Source organism: Penicillium canescens (assembly GCF_028828765.1).
Source record: "Penicillium canescens strain IBT 15451 chromosome Unknown utg000010l_segment0_segment0, whole genome shotgun sequence".
NCBI lineage: Eukaryota > Fungi > Ascomycota > Eurotiomycetes > Eurotiales > Aspergillaceae > Penicillium > Penicillium canescens.
Window position 1 is genome coordinate 2,287,999 of NW_026703972.1, and position 21,130 is coordinate 2,309,128.

A 21,130-nucleotide genomic window follows, 5' to 3' on the forward strand; every position below is an offset into this window, starting at 1 on the left:
TAGAGCCTCACCAACCAGCTGCTGTGGAAAGAGGTTGCATTCTTTCAGTGTTGGATCGTGACCGACATTGGAGTCCAACTGACCAAACTCCTACCTTAGCACTAAATGCCGGTGAGTTTGCTCACGAGTGTGTCCGCCACGTCCCACATTTTAGTTACTAGTTTCTCTAAGCCCTGGTTGCAACTTCCGGTCGAGACAGGCAAGGCTCACGGGGATGAAGGGAAATAAACACCTGCCCCACAATGGGTCCAACTCGGGCCATGTCATGGTCAAGATGAGCATTTGTCGGGTTTACAGCAATACCAAATCCCATGTTATCCAATTGCTGATATTGACTAATTATGTCACACAGGGACTTATCAGGGATGTACAGAGAATGCAGTCACAGTTCTTCCAATCCAACCCTCCGCAATGATATGAGCGACCGTCGATTTCGCTACCCTTTTCTAGCAGGGCCATCTGATTGTCTTTGAACAAGCGGCTCTTCCTCCTTTAGTATCAGGGTAATATCCTAGCTAGAGTTAGCATATGCCTTCCAAATGCTAGCAGGAAACCCACCGTAGGATGGTCCAAAGGAAATGTAGACTGAATAAGACGTAGATCCCCATGACGCGATCTGCGGAGGACAATGACATGTACTACCTCCAGCCCAAACCATCTTGCCACCTTCGACAATGTCCTAGGCATGATTCAACTTGGAATGTCTCATGCTAGTATTTCCCGGACGCAGGATGGGGAGGTTGGTAGGTAAAGAGCAATGTCCAATTTTTCTGATACAGTTGATAGGGATTGAAGGGGAACAGGGTCGTGCCCTTATATTCCAAAATTACAAGGGCAGCTTCTGGGTTCTAATTTCATAACAAGTGGCGCTCCCTGATAAACAAATTCGGAGAGAGTGAGTCTCATACGAGGTGTCCCGGATACAAGGAAGTGTTGAAATAGCGGTGACGAGTAATAGGCAACTAGAAAGTGCTACTCGCCGGCTAAAGAACCCCCAATCGCATGAATTTGTAACCAACGCATTGCGAGCTGTTGTACTGTGACTGATGGCCACTAAGTTGAACACATCTAACAAAATAACATAGCACCAGGTTCTTTCTGAGGCTCGCTCAGGTATCCTCATTAAAAGCCATCATGAACACTTCATACCGCGCGTGAGCTAGTGTTCCCCTCAAGTCTTTGTAGAAGACAGGCAAGAAATGGATAGTTAGTATTGAAGTGATGCAGTGTACAACTTATAAGTATAGCCATTGGATCCTAAATCTCAGTTCGTTTCAAGGCCCCGGTCCTCTGTGCGCATATCCAAGACATTTAATGATACCGTATTCCCTCTTCGCCCACTTCCCGCCCGCAGACATGGATGCCTCAGTAAGTGTACCCGTTTTTGACCGCGGTGCCGCTGACCGGTATCCAGGAAGTTCTTCGGATTATTGGTGCACTCAATACACGCACTCTCCAGGCAGAGCGCCGCCAAGCGCGATCTGAACAAGAGCTAGTCGCCATACGGGAATCGCTCAGCCAATCTAGGAGCGAGCTAGAGGAAATCGTCCGTTTAACCGAGCTCCTGTATGAGGTTAATCGGCGAATGGGATCAATGATGGACTACCTATTCAGAGAGCAGGGAATCAAACATGGGCTTGGAGATGCAGAGTCATTTGATTTGATGTTTGACTTGGTGATGAAGGGGGTGGAGGCGGAGGAGGCTGGGCAGGCACCAAAGTGCGAGAAGTGCGAGGAGAAAGGGGGAGTCCCCACCGGCAGCCGTGCCTCCGCACCTGCCGAGCTCAACAGTGGAAGTGGTGCAAATTGATGAAACCGCTTGAGATGCCCATTTGCGCGCACACAGGCGATCAAGTAGCACAAATCAACTACATCGCACTTTGCCTGGGCCGTATCAGAATTATCTTCGTAACAGTAGCCAGAAAGCGTGAACCACGAAGGCAAAGAAGGGGGAATAACCTCTGAAGCGCGATCCATGGTCAAGGTGAGCTCACTTTCAACTCTGTTATAGGGGCTTGATGGGATCAAAGCCGCGTATCGTCCTGAGCGAGCACGACTGATAGTGGCACTTGTGGCTTCTTCGCTACTGCATCCATATCAACCTCGTCAATTCTACAGTAACATGATCAGATAGGACCTCTTACGATACTGCACTCAATGATCTATTCCAGAAAGGCCTGCGCTCGCCTGCGCTCACCTAAGCCTCAGAAGCGAAATACACTTTCAGCACAGAATGGTGCACCCGACTACTAGATAGCTTCACACCTCGTCTGAACTCTTATTCAACTTGGCGGAAAGCATATTGAGGGTTTCACCAGTGGTGGGTCTGAGATGGTCCAAAATGATCCGACAAAAACATGAAGTACGAAAGACCAAGAAAACAAGAGAGGTGCCCTCCACCACATAGCTGCTGAATATATGCCCCGAAGCCTCTGGTTCCGTGTGGCCGTGGGTGGCTAGCGATACTTCCAATGCTTCATTGTAGGAAACCTCGTGCCAATCCAGACACACAATGAACTGAAAGGGTACGAAAAGAAGTTCCATCCACTTTTCGGGTCGGTACATTGCTATATCGGACATGGTCAGCTTATCCAAGACCCGATGCAATGCTCCGTGGATAACGTACATTGAACAGGTGCGCGTCAGCACCGTTGTGCTGAGAGCAGTCTGTATCGTGTCACACCACTCGACCTCAGCCCTTTTGCTCACCTCCGCAATTGATGCCTGTCGTTGAAGTATAGGACGTGCAATCCTAATAAGGTTGACCGAGCTGTAAAAAGTGTCAACACAGTTCACCACAATATTATCGGGGAACAATACTCGCCACTCGATCGCAAAAGAACAGATGTGTGTCCCCTGCCAGAATTTGGGCCCAGTAAATAGAGAACATACTTGGGAACTCGTTCATTGCCACGGACTTGTAAGCACCGATGCCGCCTTGATCGTCCCAGTGCTGTTTCAAATTACCTTTGCCTGCCAATCACAGTGTCGGCCTTCCACTGCGTGAACTCGAATCCTGTCCAAAATTTACGATCTGTGGTTAAGACAGTATATGGATGCAGCTGTCCAAGTACCAATCATGATGAAATCAACCGGGAATTCCCCGCCTGAGCCATCACACTCTTCGAGCCGACTTGCGCAATCGGCTCAGATCACCCAACGGATAAGAAGCAAGATAAGTGGAATGTGGGAGAAACAAAAGCGCCATGCGTTTCCGAATCGGTAATTGCCCATGGGCATCGGCACGTAATGTTGTGGGGTCTATTCCCACGTAACAGTGCCGGAATCAATCACGCAAGCGCGCTGGAATGGAACATTTGCCCGGATCAATTGCGTCAGGCTGTTAACTTGGTTGATCACAGCAGGAACTAGCTGTGAGCCGGAGCCTGCAGGACTGTTAATTCAATGGTCTGCTAGACGACTCATAGGGCCTGAACAAACATCATTACCACTACGGCCACGTTGAGGCCTCGGAGGTCGTACTCCTTCTCCCATTGGGCAGTGTGCACGACTGGACCCTCAAACCGCTCCAAGCCAGGTAGAACGGGGAAATTGGGATTTGTATGACCCCCGACAGCAGAGATCAACACTTTGGCTTCGTGAAGGAATTCTTCTCCTGTCTTCAATTCGCAGAAATATACATGCCATCTACTCGAAGCTTTACCCGCCGGGCACCTTTCCATTCAGTCTGAGGTCTCACATGTTCAGTGACGTGGTTAGCGCAAGCGACACGTTGGATAAAACTTCCCGCTGGGAAGGGAATAGGCTGGTGAAGGCTGGATTCGGGAACCATGACAGCGAATATAAAGCGCCAGGTATATCAACACTGCATCCTGGATCTGCTGCTTGTTATTATGTAATATGCAGACGAAATCAAGGAACATCACCATTATTGGCTAACCACGCTCCACCCAATTCTCGAGCGTGGTCTTAAATCACAGTCACTAACACGTAACTGCCGCTGGAGCTGACATGCCATGTCGATTTCCGACAAGCCTGCTCCGATAATAACGACGTCGCTGTACAACGCCTTTTGTTTGTCCATAGTCGTCCTGTTGTGCGACGTCCAAACCATGTAGATAAATCCAGGTGAGCTGGCTGGCTAGGAAACTGCATCAACATTACCCGAAAGGTCTGTATGGTGTGGTCGGCCCGGAAAGGAAAGAAAATAAATCACCGGAATAATTTAATAAACAATGTACGGCCTAATTAACCAGCCACCGAATCACACACACTAGGGGCAACGTGGTACAAGGGCTAGCAAGTCGTGGATAAGTATCTGTTCATTTTTTCCCCTTAAAAGTCGTTTGTGGGTATTTTTTCCTCTTTGCCCTTTGTCATATCGGCACTGCTCCACACCACTGAATAATAATGATTCCACCCTGAGTGTGACAAAAGAATCTCAGTCAAATCCACTCCGTGGTTGTGTCCCCGTTTAGGTCTAACCCCAGTCTGACAGAGGCTATCCAGAACGAATTTCTATGTGCCCTGGAAGAGCTCCCTCCCCTTTCAATTTCAATATCCCCACCTTCTGTCAGACATGGAAGATGCGGCACCGGCCGTTTCAGATAATCTTCCCGTTGTGTTGGTATATTGCACTAGATCTTAGGGCCGATGTAAGTTGCCCACAAAGGCGATTCCCGTCTTGATTTTAACCCAGGCAAAATTCAAACCAATTGATTGTATGCTCAACCCAGGCAAAAACCACATTCGCACGTTGGCACTCTGCAACTCACGAGTAGTCATTGCGTCTCCTCTGCTGCTCCCAGGTACAGTAGACCTCATGCTTGGTGACCTTCTAGGCCAGCTGGTTTCGGCATGCAAATACCGCAAGCCCTGGCTTAAAAAGACAGCGATGAACAGATGCTTTTCACCAAGCTTGTTCCTGGGAACATCGACCAACCCTGAGTACAGATGACGTGAGAGTAGTCGCAGCAATGTCCGTACGGCGTCAATCTTCATGACGCAGCCAGCGGTATCCGCAGAATATAAGAGTCAGCTTTGCCCCCAACTTAGTTCTGCATCTTCTCATTCGCAAAGAACCGCCCCTATTCAATCTCATCATGCTGGACCAGAAACTCATACTTGGCACGCAAATCCTCGCTTTCCGGTTACATATGGCTTTGGAAGGACATCCGCTATTTCAACCGACAGAAGAAATCAAGCCCAGGCCCGGTTCAGCGAGAAAGTTGTTGCTCGCATCTGCTTTGGACGGCGGCCCATTTACCGAAGACGGAAGCACGAGGGGTTCTTGCGCGTCATCGCCCGGTGTAAGTCTCATATAATGCATATTCTGGGGATTGGAACTGAAAGATCTCAGTTTCAAATCAAATCTCCGTCCTCGCTTGATGCATTATCCGACTGCGAAGAGGAGACCTGACTTGCTGTAGCGTTTACGAAGGGCCTGGCTCCTTGACTTGGAACGAATGACGATGTGCTCTTTTCGGTGAATGTGGACAGTAAAAATGCATTGTTTCTAGAGGGGTAGCTTTGGAGCTACATGAGACTGATGCAGTAGTTTTTGCAGTATTCTTAGCAGTACATTACGTGGCCTCGCATTTATAGGGGCTTTCCTAGTCATCGAAGGTCTAGTCAACCAAGTCCATGCTTTCACTGTTTGAAGCACAACGTCAAATCCCTTTGTTCTGGGCATGAAATTTATTTTACTTCCCTGAGCTATTGTACAGCATATCATTCATTCAAAGTCATCCCACCCTTCCCAGCTATCATCATCTGCTCGTTCGGGGCTCAAAAGATCTCGTTGTATGCCTTGCTGGAGAAACCCAGTTTTCCCTGATACTGTAGAGGTATAGACGACTGTCATAAGGGAACAATGAGCGGCGTGGCTGTTGATACTTTTCACCGAGCCGTCGAACGATTTCTGGACATTGGATCTCGTGAACCTTGCAATCTTCACACAATAGAAAACTGGCAATCCTTGTGATGTTCTTCCGAGTGGGTCTAGAAATCTTATCCTCCAAGGCAAGTAGCTCGGTGCTAGCGAGGTTGCGACTGTCCATCGAAACGTCATTGGGGCATACTCGCCCATCATCACTAACCCAGATACACTGCGGATGAAGCCGGGGATCACCTATCGCGCTAATAAAAGACATTTTGGTCTGCTCAGAAAGTATCGTTGTCATATTCTGGCTGAAGAAGGCTTTCCAAGAGGCGCATGCGTAAGAGAGTAAGAGAGCAATTGTGAAGCGGCAGTAAACTCTCTTTATAGATAGGGGATATAGTTCCGTTCAATAAGGAGTAAATGCTGTTCAAAGGCACCTTCAACTGTATCAATGATGGTTCGGCTTTACCCTTGTTGTCTCACCTGAAAAAGTGATCGCTACAAACGTTGCTTGTGATATTCGATATTATATAAGACCAACGAGGGCATCTTCCTTTTTCTTCCTTTTAAATCTATAGATGGAAAGGCCTTTGCCCCGTATCTATGTACCATTGTGAAGAAAGCTATCAGCGGATGTGGAACGACAGACAAACACTTACATTCCTAGGAACAACTCTATGCCAGAAATCAAGCATATATATAGTAGCTTGGGTGTTTGGTCGCTGACCAAACATTGTGGCTTTTGGCCAGATGGCGTGGTGGTGAACCCAAGCATCCATGAACCGTCACACCAAGGGTTGACGCTCCTGAGAGTGCAATGTAAGGGCATGTTTGGCTTCTAGGAACGAGCATATAGAAATAAGCCTCCTAGGAGCAATTAAAAGCGCTCCCAGGAGTCATTATGGGTAGGATGCAACTCCTAGGAGTAGAAAATAGTCCAGACGGGCTGGGACGGATACGAAGGTCTAGAACGTTACCAGGAGCATGTTCAACAAGGCATTTAAGTGCCTGATTCTTCTAAGAGCCTACACTCTGGATTCCTTCGATTGCCATTTACCCACCTTCTTCCTAGGATGCGGGTCTAGTTCTGTCAGAGTAGTGTCAAGGATATAGATGAAGCATGCGGAACGGATGGAGATATGATCCGCACGGGACCCACATGGTGTACATGGGTTCCCCTGAACGCGAGGAAGCTACCTTTCTTTTGCTTCCTCGCGCTACGTCTTGTATCTAGAGTCAACTATAGTTGTTCTTAATATCGATTGTTCATCTCGAAACATTATCCACCTCTATGTATACGTGAAACCCTCGCAGGTAGAATGCAACTCCTAGGAGTAGGATGTGGACCGAACATGTTGGAACGGATACGAAGCTCTAGAACTTTCCCGAGAGCATGTTCAACCCGGGGTCACCTGATGGTGGATCTGACGATGTGTAAATAGATGTGGAGACGAGCATTCATCCACTCGAAGCATCACTTAATGGATGCCTACAGCCTTGCACAGCGAGACTGATTTAGTTTCCACTTCACCCACCGCCTTTCAGCACTGGCAGTTTTTATTATTTATAATCCCGCACCTTTCAGGAACACGAAATCATTTCACCCCTCATAAAGCCGTACGACTCATGAGCACTTTTTGGAACTGCGTTGTCATTTCTTTCTCTCTTTCTGGACGGGAGATCTCATTGTTTCCTGCCTCACATTCCTTTCTACAACCACCAGGGTTGCGCGTTTCGACGAAATGACCACAATAGGATCGCTACCATTTGATATCATATCAATAATACTCCATACTCTCGATTACCCCGCTCTTAAATCACTTTGTTGCGTCTCCCAGTGTTTTCGAGTCTGGACGCAACCCCTCCTTTTCAGGAAATTTCAATCAAGTATTGACCTCAAAACTACATTGAGCCGGCTAGAAGCGTTTGGGAATGCTCTCAAAGAAAAACCGTCTCTTTATGGAGCGATCCGCATCATCGAAATCACCTACTTTCCACATGATATCCCTGACAACGGCAAAATTGCTTGCCTACTCGATCCAATACTCGCTGTAGCCCCAAATATTTGCACTCTTGCCGTTCCAGTTGACAAACATACTTTGAAATCACTTCAGAATGCCGTATTCCCATGTCTTCAGGAGTTTGCAGGCGGAGATTTTAGCCGCTGCTCAAAAAGAAATACGATATGCCAATTGCGGCCGTTCATGCTTAGTCCAGCGTTATTGTCAATGTGTTTACATGGCCTCTACCAGGACAAGGCTCTCGAGTTACCTGGTAGACTGAACCTCCGCCACATCAGTATTACGGAGAGTCATTTAAACTACGAAGCTATCCACGAACTTCTCGAGAACTGCCCATATCTGCGGTCTTTCGCATATACTCGACCTGCAATTTATAGATTTCGAAAGGGGACGCACTTCACTGCATCCCAGATCACCCAGGCTCTTCACTCTTCTAGAGACAGCCTTGAGAGTCTCAGCTTGAAAATTCGTTGTGATGATGATTATTTTGCTTGGGAGTATGATGAGCATATGGCCACCAAGGATGTCGACTCTGATCAGTACCTTGGTCCACTCACAAGCTTCTCCTCCTTAAGATATCTGTCGGTGGATCAAAATCTCTTATCTAGCGACGCGGTACTGCCTGATTGTCTTGAAGAGTTGGATCTTAATTTGCGAGAGCCTCTCAGGATGGATCTTCTTGGCCACTTGGCTCGCGCCAGTTATGCATTACTATCGCTGAAATCAGTTGATTTGAGAATTGATGATTACGATGATGATACTGATGGTGGTTTTGATTTGATCTATTCATCATGTGATATTGATTTCAAGACCGTTGGATTTCATGAGAGAGTCGTCGTGGAATTCTTTGAATAAAGCACTATTTGGTTAGCTAATATATCTACAGTGCATATATGTACATGTACAGTAATCAAGTAAGGTCGATTTAAATACTTGTATTACTATCGCATCTAACTTACTGCTACAGTAATGTTGCTTTCACCTAGAACGCTTCAGCTGGCGTTGCCGAATCCACCAATTTGCTACTATATTGCTTAATCAAGAAGAAGCAAACACTTGGCCTAACTCATCGGGCTCGGTTATCTAATTATGGGACATTGCTGGCACGGGAAACGAAGATCCTAGATATGATACCCTAGATAATATAAATTCGTGGGAATGACATTCTCTTTGGCTTGTTTGCAGAAAGATCGATCTAGACACCCTGAAGACCGTACAGTTCTAATACAAAAATTAGTTGCATGCTGTTATTTACAAGTGTACTGGAATACTGCCAAGAGCAGGGGTCAGGGGCAGAGTGGCTGTAATAGGCGTAGTGTGTTTCTAGAGATGGTTCGAGAAAGAATGTCTGTGAGTAAGAGGTGAAACTGACTTCGATCCATCTTGTACTCCGATTGAGTCTGGAAGAAAGCCGACGCGACAAAGACAGTCACAATCACCAGTATTGTGTTCAAGGGAGCTCTGCAAGTTGTGTGAGACTAATGAGCAGGAGATTTTCGGCCAAAGCCAAAGACACTCTTCTCTCTAGCACCAGACGAAATACAGGAGAAAGAAAGAAGAGGAGGAAGAATTTGCCAGGGTGTCATCCTGTGTTTGCACAATGTGAGATCATAACAAAAAAACAAAAATAAACAGCGGCACGTGAGAACACGTACGTTATGTGAGGGTATCAGAGGAGCACATGAGGATATGACAAACGTGGGTGAATCAATTCCTACGGACCATCAGGACTCACCTAACTGCCCAGCTTCATTTTACACGCCCGCAAAGTGTGGAAAAGAGTTGCAGCTCATTTTCACCACCCAAACAAGACGACTAAACTCATTCCATGGGGCTAAAAAAAAAGAAAAGGGTAAAAGGAGAAAAATTAATCGGTCTACTCTACACTAAACAAATTTACATCGCCGTTTGACCGGTTATCCTTCCAAACATGACCATGATTTGCTGCGCCCCCAATACCCGCTTTTTGCACATCTGTCCAGAGGTGACCTAAGGATGGCTCCACTGCAACTGGCAACCACATTCCACATTTGACCACGTCCATTGTTTAAAGAGGTCAACCACTTCAGGTACCCACCGATTGCACCCAGCATAAAATAATCAAACGTTACGAATTAATTTCTCCATTGGCCACCACCAATTCACGACCTCACTGAAGTTAAAAATTGAACCCTGCTGTACTGTGTTTCTTTGTACATGTTAATTTACGTATTTTGGTTTGATGGCCGTGGAAGATGCATGGTCTAGAACGCTTCTTGAGTATACAGAATTTGACCGATGCACGTCGTCGTGTGAGTTGGTCCTGATCGCACGGCACTATTCTTTCAGTGTGATCATCATGTTTTTGTATCTTTGTGTAGCAACATTACACTTGACAACCAAGTTCGACAGCACTCAAGTTGATCAAAAGACACCGTTTCGTTTCCATAATTACATCAAACTATGCCCAAAGAGACAAGGGGCATACGAAGAGTGTAGATGAACACTATCTTGTTCTCGCTTTACCACGTCTTGTATCTGTGACAACCAAGTAGTTTAAACGGCCAATGTTCAGTTCTAACGTGCTTCAACCGCAAAACAAAAAAAAAAAAAAAAAAAAAAAAAAAAAAGGTGAAAAGGGTTTTATAGAGAGTGGCAAAAGATATCTTTTGTGGCCATCAACATCAGCTAAGTCGTGGTTGACTGATAGCTTGCCCTATCGGCGTCCCAGTCATCAGTCCTCGGTCGCTAGAAACCGAAGCAATAGTACAGAGCGGGGAATCATCCTTTTGTGAACTGCCAAATAAACAGTCGTTGCAACGTACTTATTGATAACGTTTCGTGGCCTTTGATTCAAATGCATCAGCTATCAATAAGCGCAGAACACATATAGCAGAACCGTGCACTCAGGCTAGGAATATAACCCTACGTTCCTTAAATCAATTAACCACCCAATCATCTCCCAAACGGATCCTCTCCCAGCGTTTCGACGAAATTTGCCACAATGGATGCCAATCGCACCAAGGTCACTCGGCCGGAAACGATATTTTTTCCTGCGATAGCCAATTCCGGTGTCAATGATAGTGTGTCCACCGCACCTGCAGAGCGGACGAAAGAAGCGGCTGCTCCGACCACCCTCACCAAGTCCAACCCAACCACCCTCCCCAAAGCCAAATCCCCGACCAAGCCGTTAGTCACATTTCGGAAGCGAAAGCGAATTTCAGAAACACCAACTTCCAGTCTCCAGCCATTGAGCGGAGATCCTTGGTCGGTGTATATTAAAGGCATTGAAATCTTCCCGCGAAAGGGAATTTTTCTGGCCCAGAATAGAGAGGACAAAATGGAGCTGGTCCACATTCAACAGCTCAGGGCGGAGCCAGCCTCAATACAGTCTTTGGTAAAGACTGTCAACGACCTCTCTTACCGCAGTTTCCCACGTCTCCTGTGTTATTACCAACATGAGGATCACTCGTTCCTGGTGTGGGAGCCGGTTGAATGCTCACTGTCCCAGGTCCTGGGATCCAAGTACACCCTAAAGGAAACCGAGATTGCCTCGATCGTGTGGCCAGTATGTCTACCTACCCGTTTCTGTCGCTCTTGGAGAGACAAGCCCACTTCGACACCAATTTTGACCCTCTGTAGATCCTTATCGGAATCAGGTATCTCCGCGATTGCGATAGAGCACTTGCCACACTCACCAACGATGAGGTCTTGTTTACGGGGTCTGGTGGGGTCAGGATCGGTGAGTCAGTGAATGCACAGCGAACCCATCGCAGTCTCTAACCCCACCGCATCTCATTAGCTGGCGTGGAACGTAGCTGCCGCATCGATCCTGAGGACATGAATGCGGCTACGCTGAAGTTGACCGCATTGTCGGAGATTGTTAAAAGATTAATGAAAAAGAACGAGAAATTCGACCCTGATTTTCCGTGGAGCGCAGAGGCTCGGAATCTCCCGCACAGGCTGGATACGGTCGAACTGGACGAACTGATGCTGGTAAGTCGGCCTGACCTATTGTTAAGATCAAAGCTGAGCAACCAGGATGGCTTTTTTGCTTCCTTGAAAGGTGAGGCAGAACTGAAGCTTATGGTGAATATCGTAAACAAGACCTCGCACTACGATATCAACTTTCCGGCACGCAGGTGAAGCGAAGCTCGCTTCCTGTCTTTTCATATATTACACTTTATGAGATGAGGGGCTAGTTTAGGAGAATAACCATAGCTCTTGTCTTTTGATAGTGTTGCTGCTCACTGGCGCTACCTCTTGTCTCCAAAGCATTTATGGTCTCGTCGAAGTGGACAAGAAATATGTGCCATAGCAACCCGACATAGAGGCCAGTTACGACCTCAATGCACATATCTATTTTGGGGACATGACTACTATACATACGATACAGAAACTTCAACTTATATTATGCTACAATAATGCGACAACATGCTACAGTAAAAGCGTATACAGAAAGAGGGCTTGCTTGCAATGGTAAATCTGAGGCTTTATTACGCATACTAGGATAGCTCGCCAAAACAATTGCAACCTTGACTTCAAAAATGGGTAAATAGAAAGTCGCCTGGTACAGTAAAGAAAAGGCAGCAGCACAACTGATGGAAACCTACTTCTCTTCTTGTACGCATGATTGGCTTCCTTCTGGAAGCTGGTGGTCTTGCAATATCTTCATAGCTTCCATAACACCCATGCCCACGCGAACCAGCTCGCTCTCCAGCTGTTTTACTAAACGCCGGCTAGCGTCGAGTTCCCCGTCAATCTCTCGATACTTTACCTCCAATTCCAGCTTTTCCTTGAGCAAATCCTCCGAGCAGGCTTTGGCACGTACAAGTTCAGCTGCAAGTTCCTTATTTGCGTTTTCCAGTCGTTGAATAGTGACTGTGAAAGAGCCACCCCCAGAATCTGTCTCGGGTGGCTTTGAAAGCTTCGGTGGGGACGGGCGCTTTGATCTTTCAGCATTTTGGCACTCCACAAACATGGGTGGCTCACCTCGGCGCTCATCTTCTCAGAGCCTGCGTCAAAATCTCGCAATGTCTGCGGACTAACAGCTTCCATCGAACACCCAAGTGCATCACGTATGTCCTGATAGAAGCCAACCGTGCCATTGCTTAAATTTGTTTTCAATAGATGGTTTTGAGAATTTGAAACCGACCATGCGTAGCCGTCTGCTGCAGAGGGCTGTAATCGGACCCGACTCGGTGCGACAGTTAGACCTAATCGCTCATCTAACTATGCCGTTAGTTGCCAATCGGTTCTGATGCGTTCTATGTTTGGGCATCGTACGAATGTGAGCCGCTAGAGCTTCCCGGCATTGCTGCCTGGACAGAGCACGTTTCTCGTTGCTTGTGAGTGTCATTTGGATTCCTTCCTGACTGATAATCATTGGTCTATAACAAAGCGTGGGCTGTATGCGTATCTATCTATACACTTCGCTATTAACGTTATTGTCGATACCCTTGTATTAAAGTTTCTTCGCACCCTCCAGCATGGGGCTCATAACCACCTCTGTTTAAATGCCAGAATAACCACATTTGCAGGCGCCACAGACCAAGGCTAAGGCGAGTTGGGACTCGGAATCTCCCGCATTTCTGTTGCTCCATGCGTGTTTGGTGAATCATTGTTGGATGCCCATGCTCTCACCTATGGCTGCAGTAGCCATGGGGTGGTTTTTCCCGCAGCTGTATTTGACCGTTTTATATACGCAATTAAAATATCTCATTAAGGAAAACGTAATGCATATTACTGTAGTGCAAAACCTAGTAAATCATGATTCTTTTTCCGTTGCTAATTGGAATCGGATGACAATTACCGGACCTCAGATCTCGAAACGAGGCTAGCGGCAACTATGGTACTTCCACGGAGATACAGGCCCAGTCTTTCTGGTGTTTCAGAATTGGAGTCGGACAAAGGGTGGATTGTTGGAATGGCTCTTGTCAAACCTGAGGGCGACTTCCATTGTCTCGAAAGGGCGAATTTGTAATTGAGGGAAAGGGCCGGCTCATAGTAGCTCTTTCCGACAAGATAAATACTCTGAGAATCCGCTGATGGCCGGCATGGGGTTTGCCAGAATCATTCATCTTCTCCAGCATAACTTCAGCATAGATGGCGCATATCTCTCCCGGGCGGCTGCGCCAGAATAGAGCCATTTCTCCGGAGAGACCCAGCCTACTGGGCCATCCGCCCAAGATGCGATCTACATCGACCACGAGGAAGAAAAGAGTTCTTGGTCATTCGCGCCGGTTGGCGGAGAGAGCCACGGGAGATATCCCCATCAGCCCATCACGTAAACGCAGCCATATTACACTACGACTGCATCAGCAGCAGTCTTCGGGGCTTGAGTCCGCGTGGTGGACTCCTCCCGAAATCCTCGGCCAGAAGGACGATAAGGAAAAGCAAGACCAGGCCGTTACTAATGAGGCGATTCGGCAAGCCTGGCTCCAACGTCTGCGCCCCAGAGCGTCTCACCAATGTCCACCGGTTGAGTCTAATGAGACACAGAAGCGGAAACGCAAGTGTAAGGTCTAGGGGGACTAAGACGTGTAATCAATATGCCACGATTGGGTTGTTGTTATAACCAAGTGTTCTACGAAAGCGGTTATGTAGGTAACTCAATCAATACGGACATTTCCCCTTACATCCGAGTTACACATAGCCTAGTGTATAATGTAGGAATTGCAAAAACCCGATAGAAAGAGCACATTGATCCACTTGGGGGATTCGTTTATCTACAGCGGGCTGGTAGAGTAGATAAAGACCTGCTTCTCCCTCCTGAGCCTTCTTGCTATCAAGAAATCATCACGTAATGTTTACCCTGCGTCTATCCGTCCTAGGCTTCGGTGTCTTGGTTGCGGCAATCCCAGACCAAGATATTATTATCAGCTACGGGGAGATCATTCAAGTAAGTCAAACCTTCTGTCCCTGAAGGGTTTTCTAATTCCGCGGCGAGAAGCTGATCATAACCAACACACCAGAATAGCATATATGAGCTCGAGGGCAGCGCCGAGCAAGTCTTTCCTTCGGCCCTAGCCAGCGGTCGCCAGAAAGGAATATATTCCCCCACCCCCGAGGGCAGAATATCAGAGCAAAGGGAATAGGTGGGCCTAACAGTGTACGCTAAACTGGCAACATCAGAAAACTCAATTTTGATCAAATATTATTACACTATGGTATTGAATTCAGCACTGGAAATCAAACGTCAGAATTCCAGAAAGACGCGCATTGGGTGGGTGTCATCAATCAACCTTGAAATATATTTCGTGATAGCTGTTGTGATCTGAAGCCCGCAAAGAAAGCTTCAGAGCACTTGGTTGAATGCATCAAGCTCCGAACTCGGAGGGTCATACGATGCGTTGGTTTTCGGGAAAATGCTGCCGGCATTAATCATGCCATGTGCAGGAATACCCTCAGCAGGTGTACTTCACCATTATAAATAGCTATAGAGAAGCCTCCTTTTGGGAGGCAGACTTAAATCATCTCGTTTCACTGCCCATTGCTCATGCATAGTGCTTCTCAGACCATTGTAAATAACAACAATAGCATCGCAAAAGATAAGCACATCTACGCTTCCACCACTACCGCAAAGACTAGAGCATGTGGATTCTTTTTCCTTTTCTTTATATGTGAAGTACAAAATCTAGATGCTACAGCCATCGTAGAGCCTTCGTAAGCATAGCATATTTCGTGTCTCTCTTCTTGCTGATTGATGAGGCGAATATATGGATGGTCCGTGCAGATGTGAGAGATATCAGCGCGGGTAAAAAAGTTCATCCGGATTAACGTATCCTAGCTAGACATAGGAAGATAGACAAAATAACAACATAAATGCGGTCGCGTTGAAGCCTCGCCAAAAAGGAACCTACAATCGAATTAAAACCCATCAAAAATCTTGGCTCACTCTTCATCAACATACCACTCAACATGAGGATGGGAACGAGGCCATGAAACTTCACGTGCAAAGCAGTATCCAGTTTGCCCGCAGACCTTTGTCATAAATCCGACCCCTCTAATAAGTAACTGTTGTTACATGTTGAACGCGTGAACCATGGGCAGACAATAAGATGGGGATTCCCTCTCTATCTGGATGGGTGCAATGTACCAAGCAAACACCAGACACACCTCAGAAACATGGCACGCCGCGACTGGTTCTGTTGCTCTTCAAAGCTCGGCTCGGTCACTTGGTATAAAGACTTTCTCATGCCAAAGTCCTGGACCTTACTACGAAGCAGCAAACGCTCACAATGGATGGTCTTCCCAATGAGCATGAAGCGAAAGTTGAGCAAGACCAAGGTAGAGGAAGCGTCCCGCCGGGTTACATAAATGGGCTCCCAGAATATCCAGCGATGCAGGATCTGGGTCAGCAGCCGGTAAGCAACGATTGCATCCCCCATGCAGCTGCACACTAACCTTAGCCGCAAGCTCCCACAACTGCATTTGCCCCCGGACGAGGCACACGCCTTGGCCGCTGAACCATTCCAACCACTCGTCGAAGAGCTAAAGCGACTGAATCAAGACGACCCCCAACTCGCGCACCAGGCTGCACAAATAGTGAGGCTTTACCGACGGCTGTATGAGTCTTACGTTGCAAGAAAGTCTGAGAGCCAACGTCTTGAGAAGGCGAATGGGGAACTCCGCACGGCAAATCTCCAGTTATGCCAAGAGAGTGAATTATTGAAAGTTCGATACGCCGAACAGGAAGAGGAACTGGCCTATTTTGGACAAGCCTTTGACAAACTCAGCAGTGGCATCGGTAGCCTCTTAGTGGACTCAGAGGGCTGCAGTTCAGAACCGATGTATGAGGCAGCTAGCAGAGTGAATGAGGGGGGCCCTTAAACTGTCTTATCTAAGCTTATCGACTGTATTGAATACGAGATGGTTTCAATTTCGGGATACGACTGTTTATGTGGCAATATACAGTCGATAATTAGAACCCGCAAACTGCCCTAGGATCGGCAGTACACAAAAGGAAACATCGAGCGGGACTACAGGTTGCTGCCTAGAAACGTGAAAGTATTATGTGGCATTCCGTCCCGGCCATAACTAGATAGGTTCGCAGGATAAACCATCACACCACGACGTGCGAGGACTCCTGAACCCAACTATTATATCCTAGTCCTAAAAGCTCAAGATTGTTCCATCTCACTGCCTTATACCAGAGAAGCTTAGTGTAAGTATTATGGAGTCAGAGTGTAGTGATCATGCCCCTTCAGCGCTCAGGAGCCACGTGTGAGGCACAGGCGAAGCTGTACATAAGTTGTGCACTATTCGAAAGGCTTTCGCAATCGGTGATATAAGCATGTATAAGAATTAATACGAAAGTTGAACTCATTAGGCTATATCTAGAGCTATACCGATGAATAAGTGGACGTGTATGAATATTTACATGTACAGTGACGCAGCAAATGTTTTAACACCCCTCTGATTTTTTTAGATTCTGCCGGTCAAAAATTGGAATTTTCAACATCCTTTAACTTGTTTCTTAACAAAGCACTTGGCCTTTGTGTATTGAATAGGATCATACCTTCTATAAAAAACACCTACTGAAACAAGAATGTTTAAAAAGTAAGTTAACATTAACTTGCTCTTTGTTTTACAATAGGCGGTCTCAAAAGCGGTCTGTCCAAGGGTGTTAAAACATTTGCTGCGTCACTGTAAACATTAGCCTTTCTCTTCAAGATTCGAGCTTCCTGTCTGTCCAGCCGCCGGAAAGAGGAAGGTGACCCCCACCCACGAGTGCAGCTGACACAGAGCCACATAATATGGCCAATAGGGCTAGCACTCTCAATGAAACACACAAAGCAGCTTTGGTCTTATGGTATAGTTTCTCGGTATGTAGTCTGGACTCTATTGGGCGTTTGTGGAGAATTTCCTCATCTATATCTTTGGCACAAATTGTGGGATTGCTAGATCGCTGTTAATTTGAATCGCTTTTCACTCTCACTGATGACCCACTTGAGTGACGAAGATGGATATTTTGGTGGCTAGGTTTGTTGCCTCTGACTGTTGATAAGTAGAATGCGGAAGCTATGAGGGAAACACGCCGGGTGTGGCTTTATACGTTACTAGAAGAACCGCCCTTGCCCATGCGCCAGCGCTTTCCAGGCCTTCTGATTGCTATTAGATAGGTACTACGGGAACATCTTCACCTGTTTTGTCATTCCTCCAATTAGACGTCACTGACAATTTCAGGGTAATTAAACAACCGTTCAGGTTCTATGTTAATAGGAAAAAGGTTCCATATGCTTACTATAAACGTATTACCAAGGCCATTGAACGCGTATTAGCAGATACGATGTTGCTGCCTAACAGCTTTGAGAATCGTTTAATTCAGACTTACACTGTTGATTCTGCTTACATTGGCCCTTATAGAGCATATCACCAAATTTCCTGGCTTTCTGGACCCAAAAATTAACAAGATTTTCGAGAAGAATCTAGGTGAATCAAGTCCATGTCGAAAAGTTCTCTTAACCAGGGCGGGGGAGGGGTTTGGTGAGGATTGCGAGGGAAGTACACACAAATTCCTTAAATGTAGCGGGTGGGATCGACTTGATATACCACAGCTCTGTAGCTCATCTAAAAAAACCGACTAAGCAGCGTTGGTAGGCTTAATTGTCAACGTTGTGACCGGGCACTGGTCCCAGTCGAAACAGCTGCAGTGTTAGTGTTGCTTTCGACGGCTCACGAGTGTTCACCAACGAAAGCCGACGGGGTTGTGTGGCAACGAAAGAGAATTTCTTATAAAAACACTGGACTAATTTCTAATCTAGCGGGTTGAATACCTGAGGCTCTATTATACAGCATAGCGCTCTCCTGTAGATTTCTTTGAACCCTTTGTGTATCTTAACCCCGTTGGAGCGCCTTCGGCAATCCTCTGCTTGCGCCAACTTTCATCGTTACTTTCAGGAGTACGCGTGCCCCCAGAAAGCACAGAGGCAAAATCGGATGTTTCATCGTACTCCGCATCATCACCGGTGAACTTTCGGTTGCGCCTCTTCTCATCTTCGCTCTTTGGACTTTCAGGAGTAAGTGTGCTTCCAGAAATCACAGAGGCGCAATCAGATAAATCCCGATGCCCTTCGTGAGCTCTCGTCTGGCCGGAGCACTCTGGAGCTTGGGTGGAAAGTTCATTTAGCCATTCAAACGAAGGCTCTAAATAGAGACTGAACAACCGCAGATCCTCGCTCGTTCTTGGACGAACGGTGTTTACCACTGCCTCACGAACGAATGGGCCAGCACATACTGATGCCGAATGTGTTAGCCATGTAAACGTAAAAAGGAATATCCTTTGAAATTTTTTTTTTTAAAAAAAAAAAAAAAAACAAAAAAAAAACCCCACAGGCATACCAGAAATGAGGAAAGGAGAGGCAAGCGTTTTGGAATACACCTACCCGTAACAACCATCTTCCCGCTTTGATTTTCCATGTAGCTTGTTAACTCTTCCCTTGGCCTGATCGGTTTGAAATAATACTGAATGCGAGTGCTGTTGGGGTAAAGGGACATGTCACTCGGCGGGGGGCCAAGGCAATAAATTCGGAAATTTAAGATCTGTACCATTGTAAGCACAGCAATGTACAAACGTGAGAGCGCAGCCATACATGGAACCCCCCGGTCACGATTGTCGAGCCTGAGGATGTGCTGGATCCGACTACGAACCCAGTCTTGCTGAGCTGTAGTCCTTAAGTTAGTAGAAAGACATGTGGGGTTACCGAAAAAACCGATAAACATGCTTACCAAGATTGCTTCTTTCGTCTTGATCCACTTGCCAAAGGACCTCCAATTTTCTTATCTTGTTTGTCCGCTCGCGGCTACCCAGCACTAGTTGCCGAATGTAAGATAAAGCACGGAATAGCCCGATATCTTCGACGACAAACAAGACGGTCCCATATTCGTCAAATCGGTCCGGGCGACCAAACGGCCCCAGCACATGAACAGGGAAGCTGATAGAAGACTGAGGGGGTTTTAATTTGTTTTGGGCAAAGTATATGTCCTGGGCGAGCCTAGCGGTGACTCCTGGTCGAGGTCGAGTTACTAAGTGCAAAGTACGAACGGTTTGCACTTTCCCACTGGAATCGCGTCCCCTGATACTGCTTTCATTCAGTTTCGTATTCTCCCAGTATACAACATAAAAGAGCGGGAGCTGCAAAAATGATGGCATTTTTGAATGTGGCAACCACAGCTGCACATACTGACCCGGACGGATCCCCAGTGGGCTGGGACCGAAATATCGAGCCACAAAAGCCCATTGCATGATCTTGCCACAGCATCATGCCTTGCGCTTCGCCATAATCTTTGGCTCCACATAGTTTTGATGAACACTGCTCCGCTCAAGGCAAGCCAGAGACAGACTCCACCGAGCAGAACCCAGCGGTAGACTGATGCCCGATCTACCAGATGGTAAACTAGGGTAATCATGGCGATGGCTGCCAACATGTAGTGGAATTTTAACGCAAGCTGTAAGTAACGTCGAAGAATTGCAGCGTGCGTTGACGGTACGATGAGAAGGAGACTAAATGTAGCCTGGACTTTGTCAGCCAGAAAGCTCGGGGCAAGAGAGGGCGAGTAAAAAGGAGAACATAATGCTTGGACTATCCGAAGGAGTACCTACTAACAAAGGAACCACATACGACGCAGACTTGGGGGCAGACTTCCGAGCGACACTGACAATGACTGACCCATGAAGCAGACAGTGAAGCACACATATACGTCCAAACCACCGGTGAAGCCACGCCAGCGTCTCACGGTCAATATTACAAATATCGGCGGGGAGGCTGAAGGTGAATCCGCTGCAGAGTGTCAAAAGGTGGATGACAGCTAGGGAGCCCGCCCTTTTCTGCACTTCCGCAAACGAATGCGCCCAAAGGCTGACAGCTACAACATTGGCAGAAACTAGAACAGTGATAACCGAAAATTGTAACCATGACAATATATCGAGCCACCGCAGGATGTGCGGCGCTGGCGATTGGAATAGCCGCCTCCAAGAGACTACTCGATGCACCCTGAGGACCCAACAGCTGCATCGTCTTCCAAGCCAGTAGACGAGCCAAGTTAACAGGAGACCGGCAACACAAAGTCCGTATTTGTCAGGAATGGAAATCCGAGCGAACCAGGCGTGGATCCTAGATGTGACTGGAGGCATATCATGTGCCCTACTGACAAGAGCATGTTAAGGAGCAGGGGGGATCAACGGAGTTCATATAAGCTTAGGTATTAGTGGGCAGGCTTTTTCATTTGTACGAGATAAGCTCAGTTTGGCTTGGGCTTCTGTGGATTGTAGTGGGATTTTACCCTG

The 21,130-nt window shown here is 47.0% G+C and overlaps 7 protein-coding genes across 7 annotated transcripts; 5 read left to right on the forward strand and 2 right to left on the reverse strand.

The window, feature by feature from the left end:
• Window positions 1–1,356: 1,356 nt before the first annotated feature.
• Window positions 1,357–1,810, forward strand: N7446_012440 (uncharacterized protein; the record flags this gene model as incomplete). Its single annotated transcript, XM_058521182.1, has 2 exons — window positions 1,357–1,368; window positions 1,415–1,810. The coding sequence occupies 2 exons, from the start codon at window positions 1,357–1,359 to the stop codon at window positions 1,808–1,810; spliced, it is 408 nt and encodes a 135-aa protein (XP_058366548.1).
• Window positions 1,811–10,846: 9,036 nt separating this feature from the next.
• Window positions 10,847–11,988, forward strand: N7446_012441 (uncharacterized protein; the record flags this gene model as incomplete). Its single annotated transcript, XM_058521183.1, has 3 exons — window positions 10,847–11,410; window positions 11,485–11,584; window positions 11,645–11,988. 3 exons carry the CDS (start codon window positions 10,847–10,849, stop codon window positions 11,986–11,988), a joined length of 1,008 nt encoding a protein of 335 aa, XP_058366549.1.
• A 463-nt stretch (window positions 11,989–12,451) lies between these two features.
• N7446_012442 (uncharacterized protein) lies at window positions 12,452–13,228 on the reverse strand (the record flags this gene model as incomplete). Its single annotated transcript, XM_058521184.1, has 3 exons — window positions 12,452–12,787; window positions 12,835–13,070; window positions 13,129–13,228. 3 exons carry the CDS (start codon window positions 13,226–13,228, stop codon window positions 12,452–12,454), a joined length of 672 nt encoding a protein of 223 aa, XP_058366550.1.
• Window positions 13,229–14,031: 803 nt separating this feature from the next.
• On the forward strand, window positions 14,032–14,370 carry N7446_012443 (uncharacterized protein; the record flags this gene model as incomplete). Its single annotated transcript, XM_058521185.1, has 1 exon — window positions 14,032–14,370. One exon carries the CDS (start codon window positions 14,032–14,034, stop codon window positions 14,368–14,370), a length of 339 nt encoding a protein of 112 aa, XP_058366551.1.
• Window positions 14,371–14,647: 277 nt separating this feature from the next.
• N7446_012444 (uncharacterized protein) lies at window positions 14,648–14,939 on the forward strand (the record flags this gene model as incomplete). The annotated part of the gene is made up of 2 exons (XM_058521186.1): window positions 14,648–14,743; window positions 14,817–14,939. 2 exons carry the CDS (start codon window positions 14,648–14,650, stop codon window positions 14,937–14,939), a joined length of 219 nt encoding a protein of 72 aa, XP_058366552.1.
• A 1,143-nt stretch (window positions 14,940–16,082) lies between these two features.
• On the forward strand, window positions 16,083–16,674 carry N7446_012445 (uncharacterized protein; the record flags this gene model as incomplete). The annotated part of the gene is made up of 2 exons (XM_058521187.1): window positions 16,083–16,208; window positions 16,261–16,674. 2 exons carry the CDS (start codon window positions 16,083–16,085, stop codon window positions 16,672–16,674), a joined length of 540 nt encoding a protein of 179 aa, XP_058366553.1.
• Window positions 16,675–18,631: 1,957 nt separating this feature from the next.
• N7446_012446 (uncharacterized protein) lies at window positions 18,632–19,263 on the reverse strand (the record flags this gene model as incomplete). The annotated part of the gene is made up of 2 exons (XM_058521188.1): window positions 18,632–19,080; window positions 19,230–19,263. The coding sequence occupies 2 exons, from the start codon at window positions 19,261–19,263 to the stop codon at window positions 18,632–18,634; spliced, it is 483 nt and encodes a 160-aa protein (XP_058366554.1).
• Between the last annotated feature and the right edge of the window lie 1,867 nt (window positions 19,264–21,130).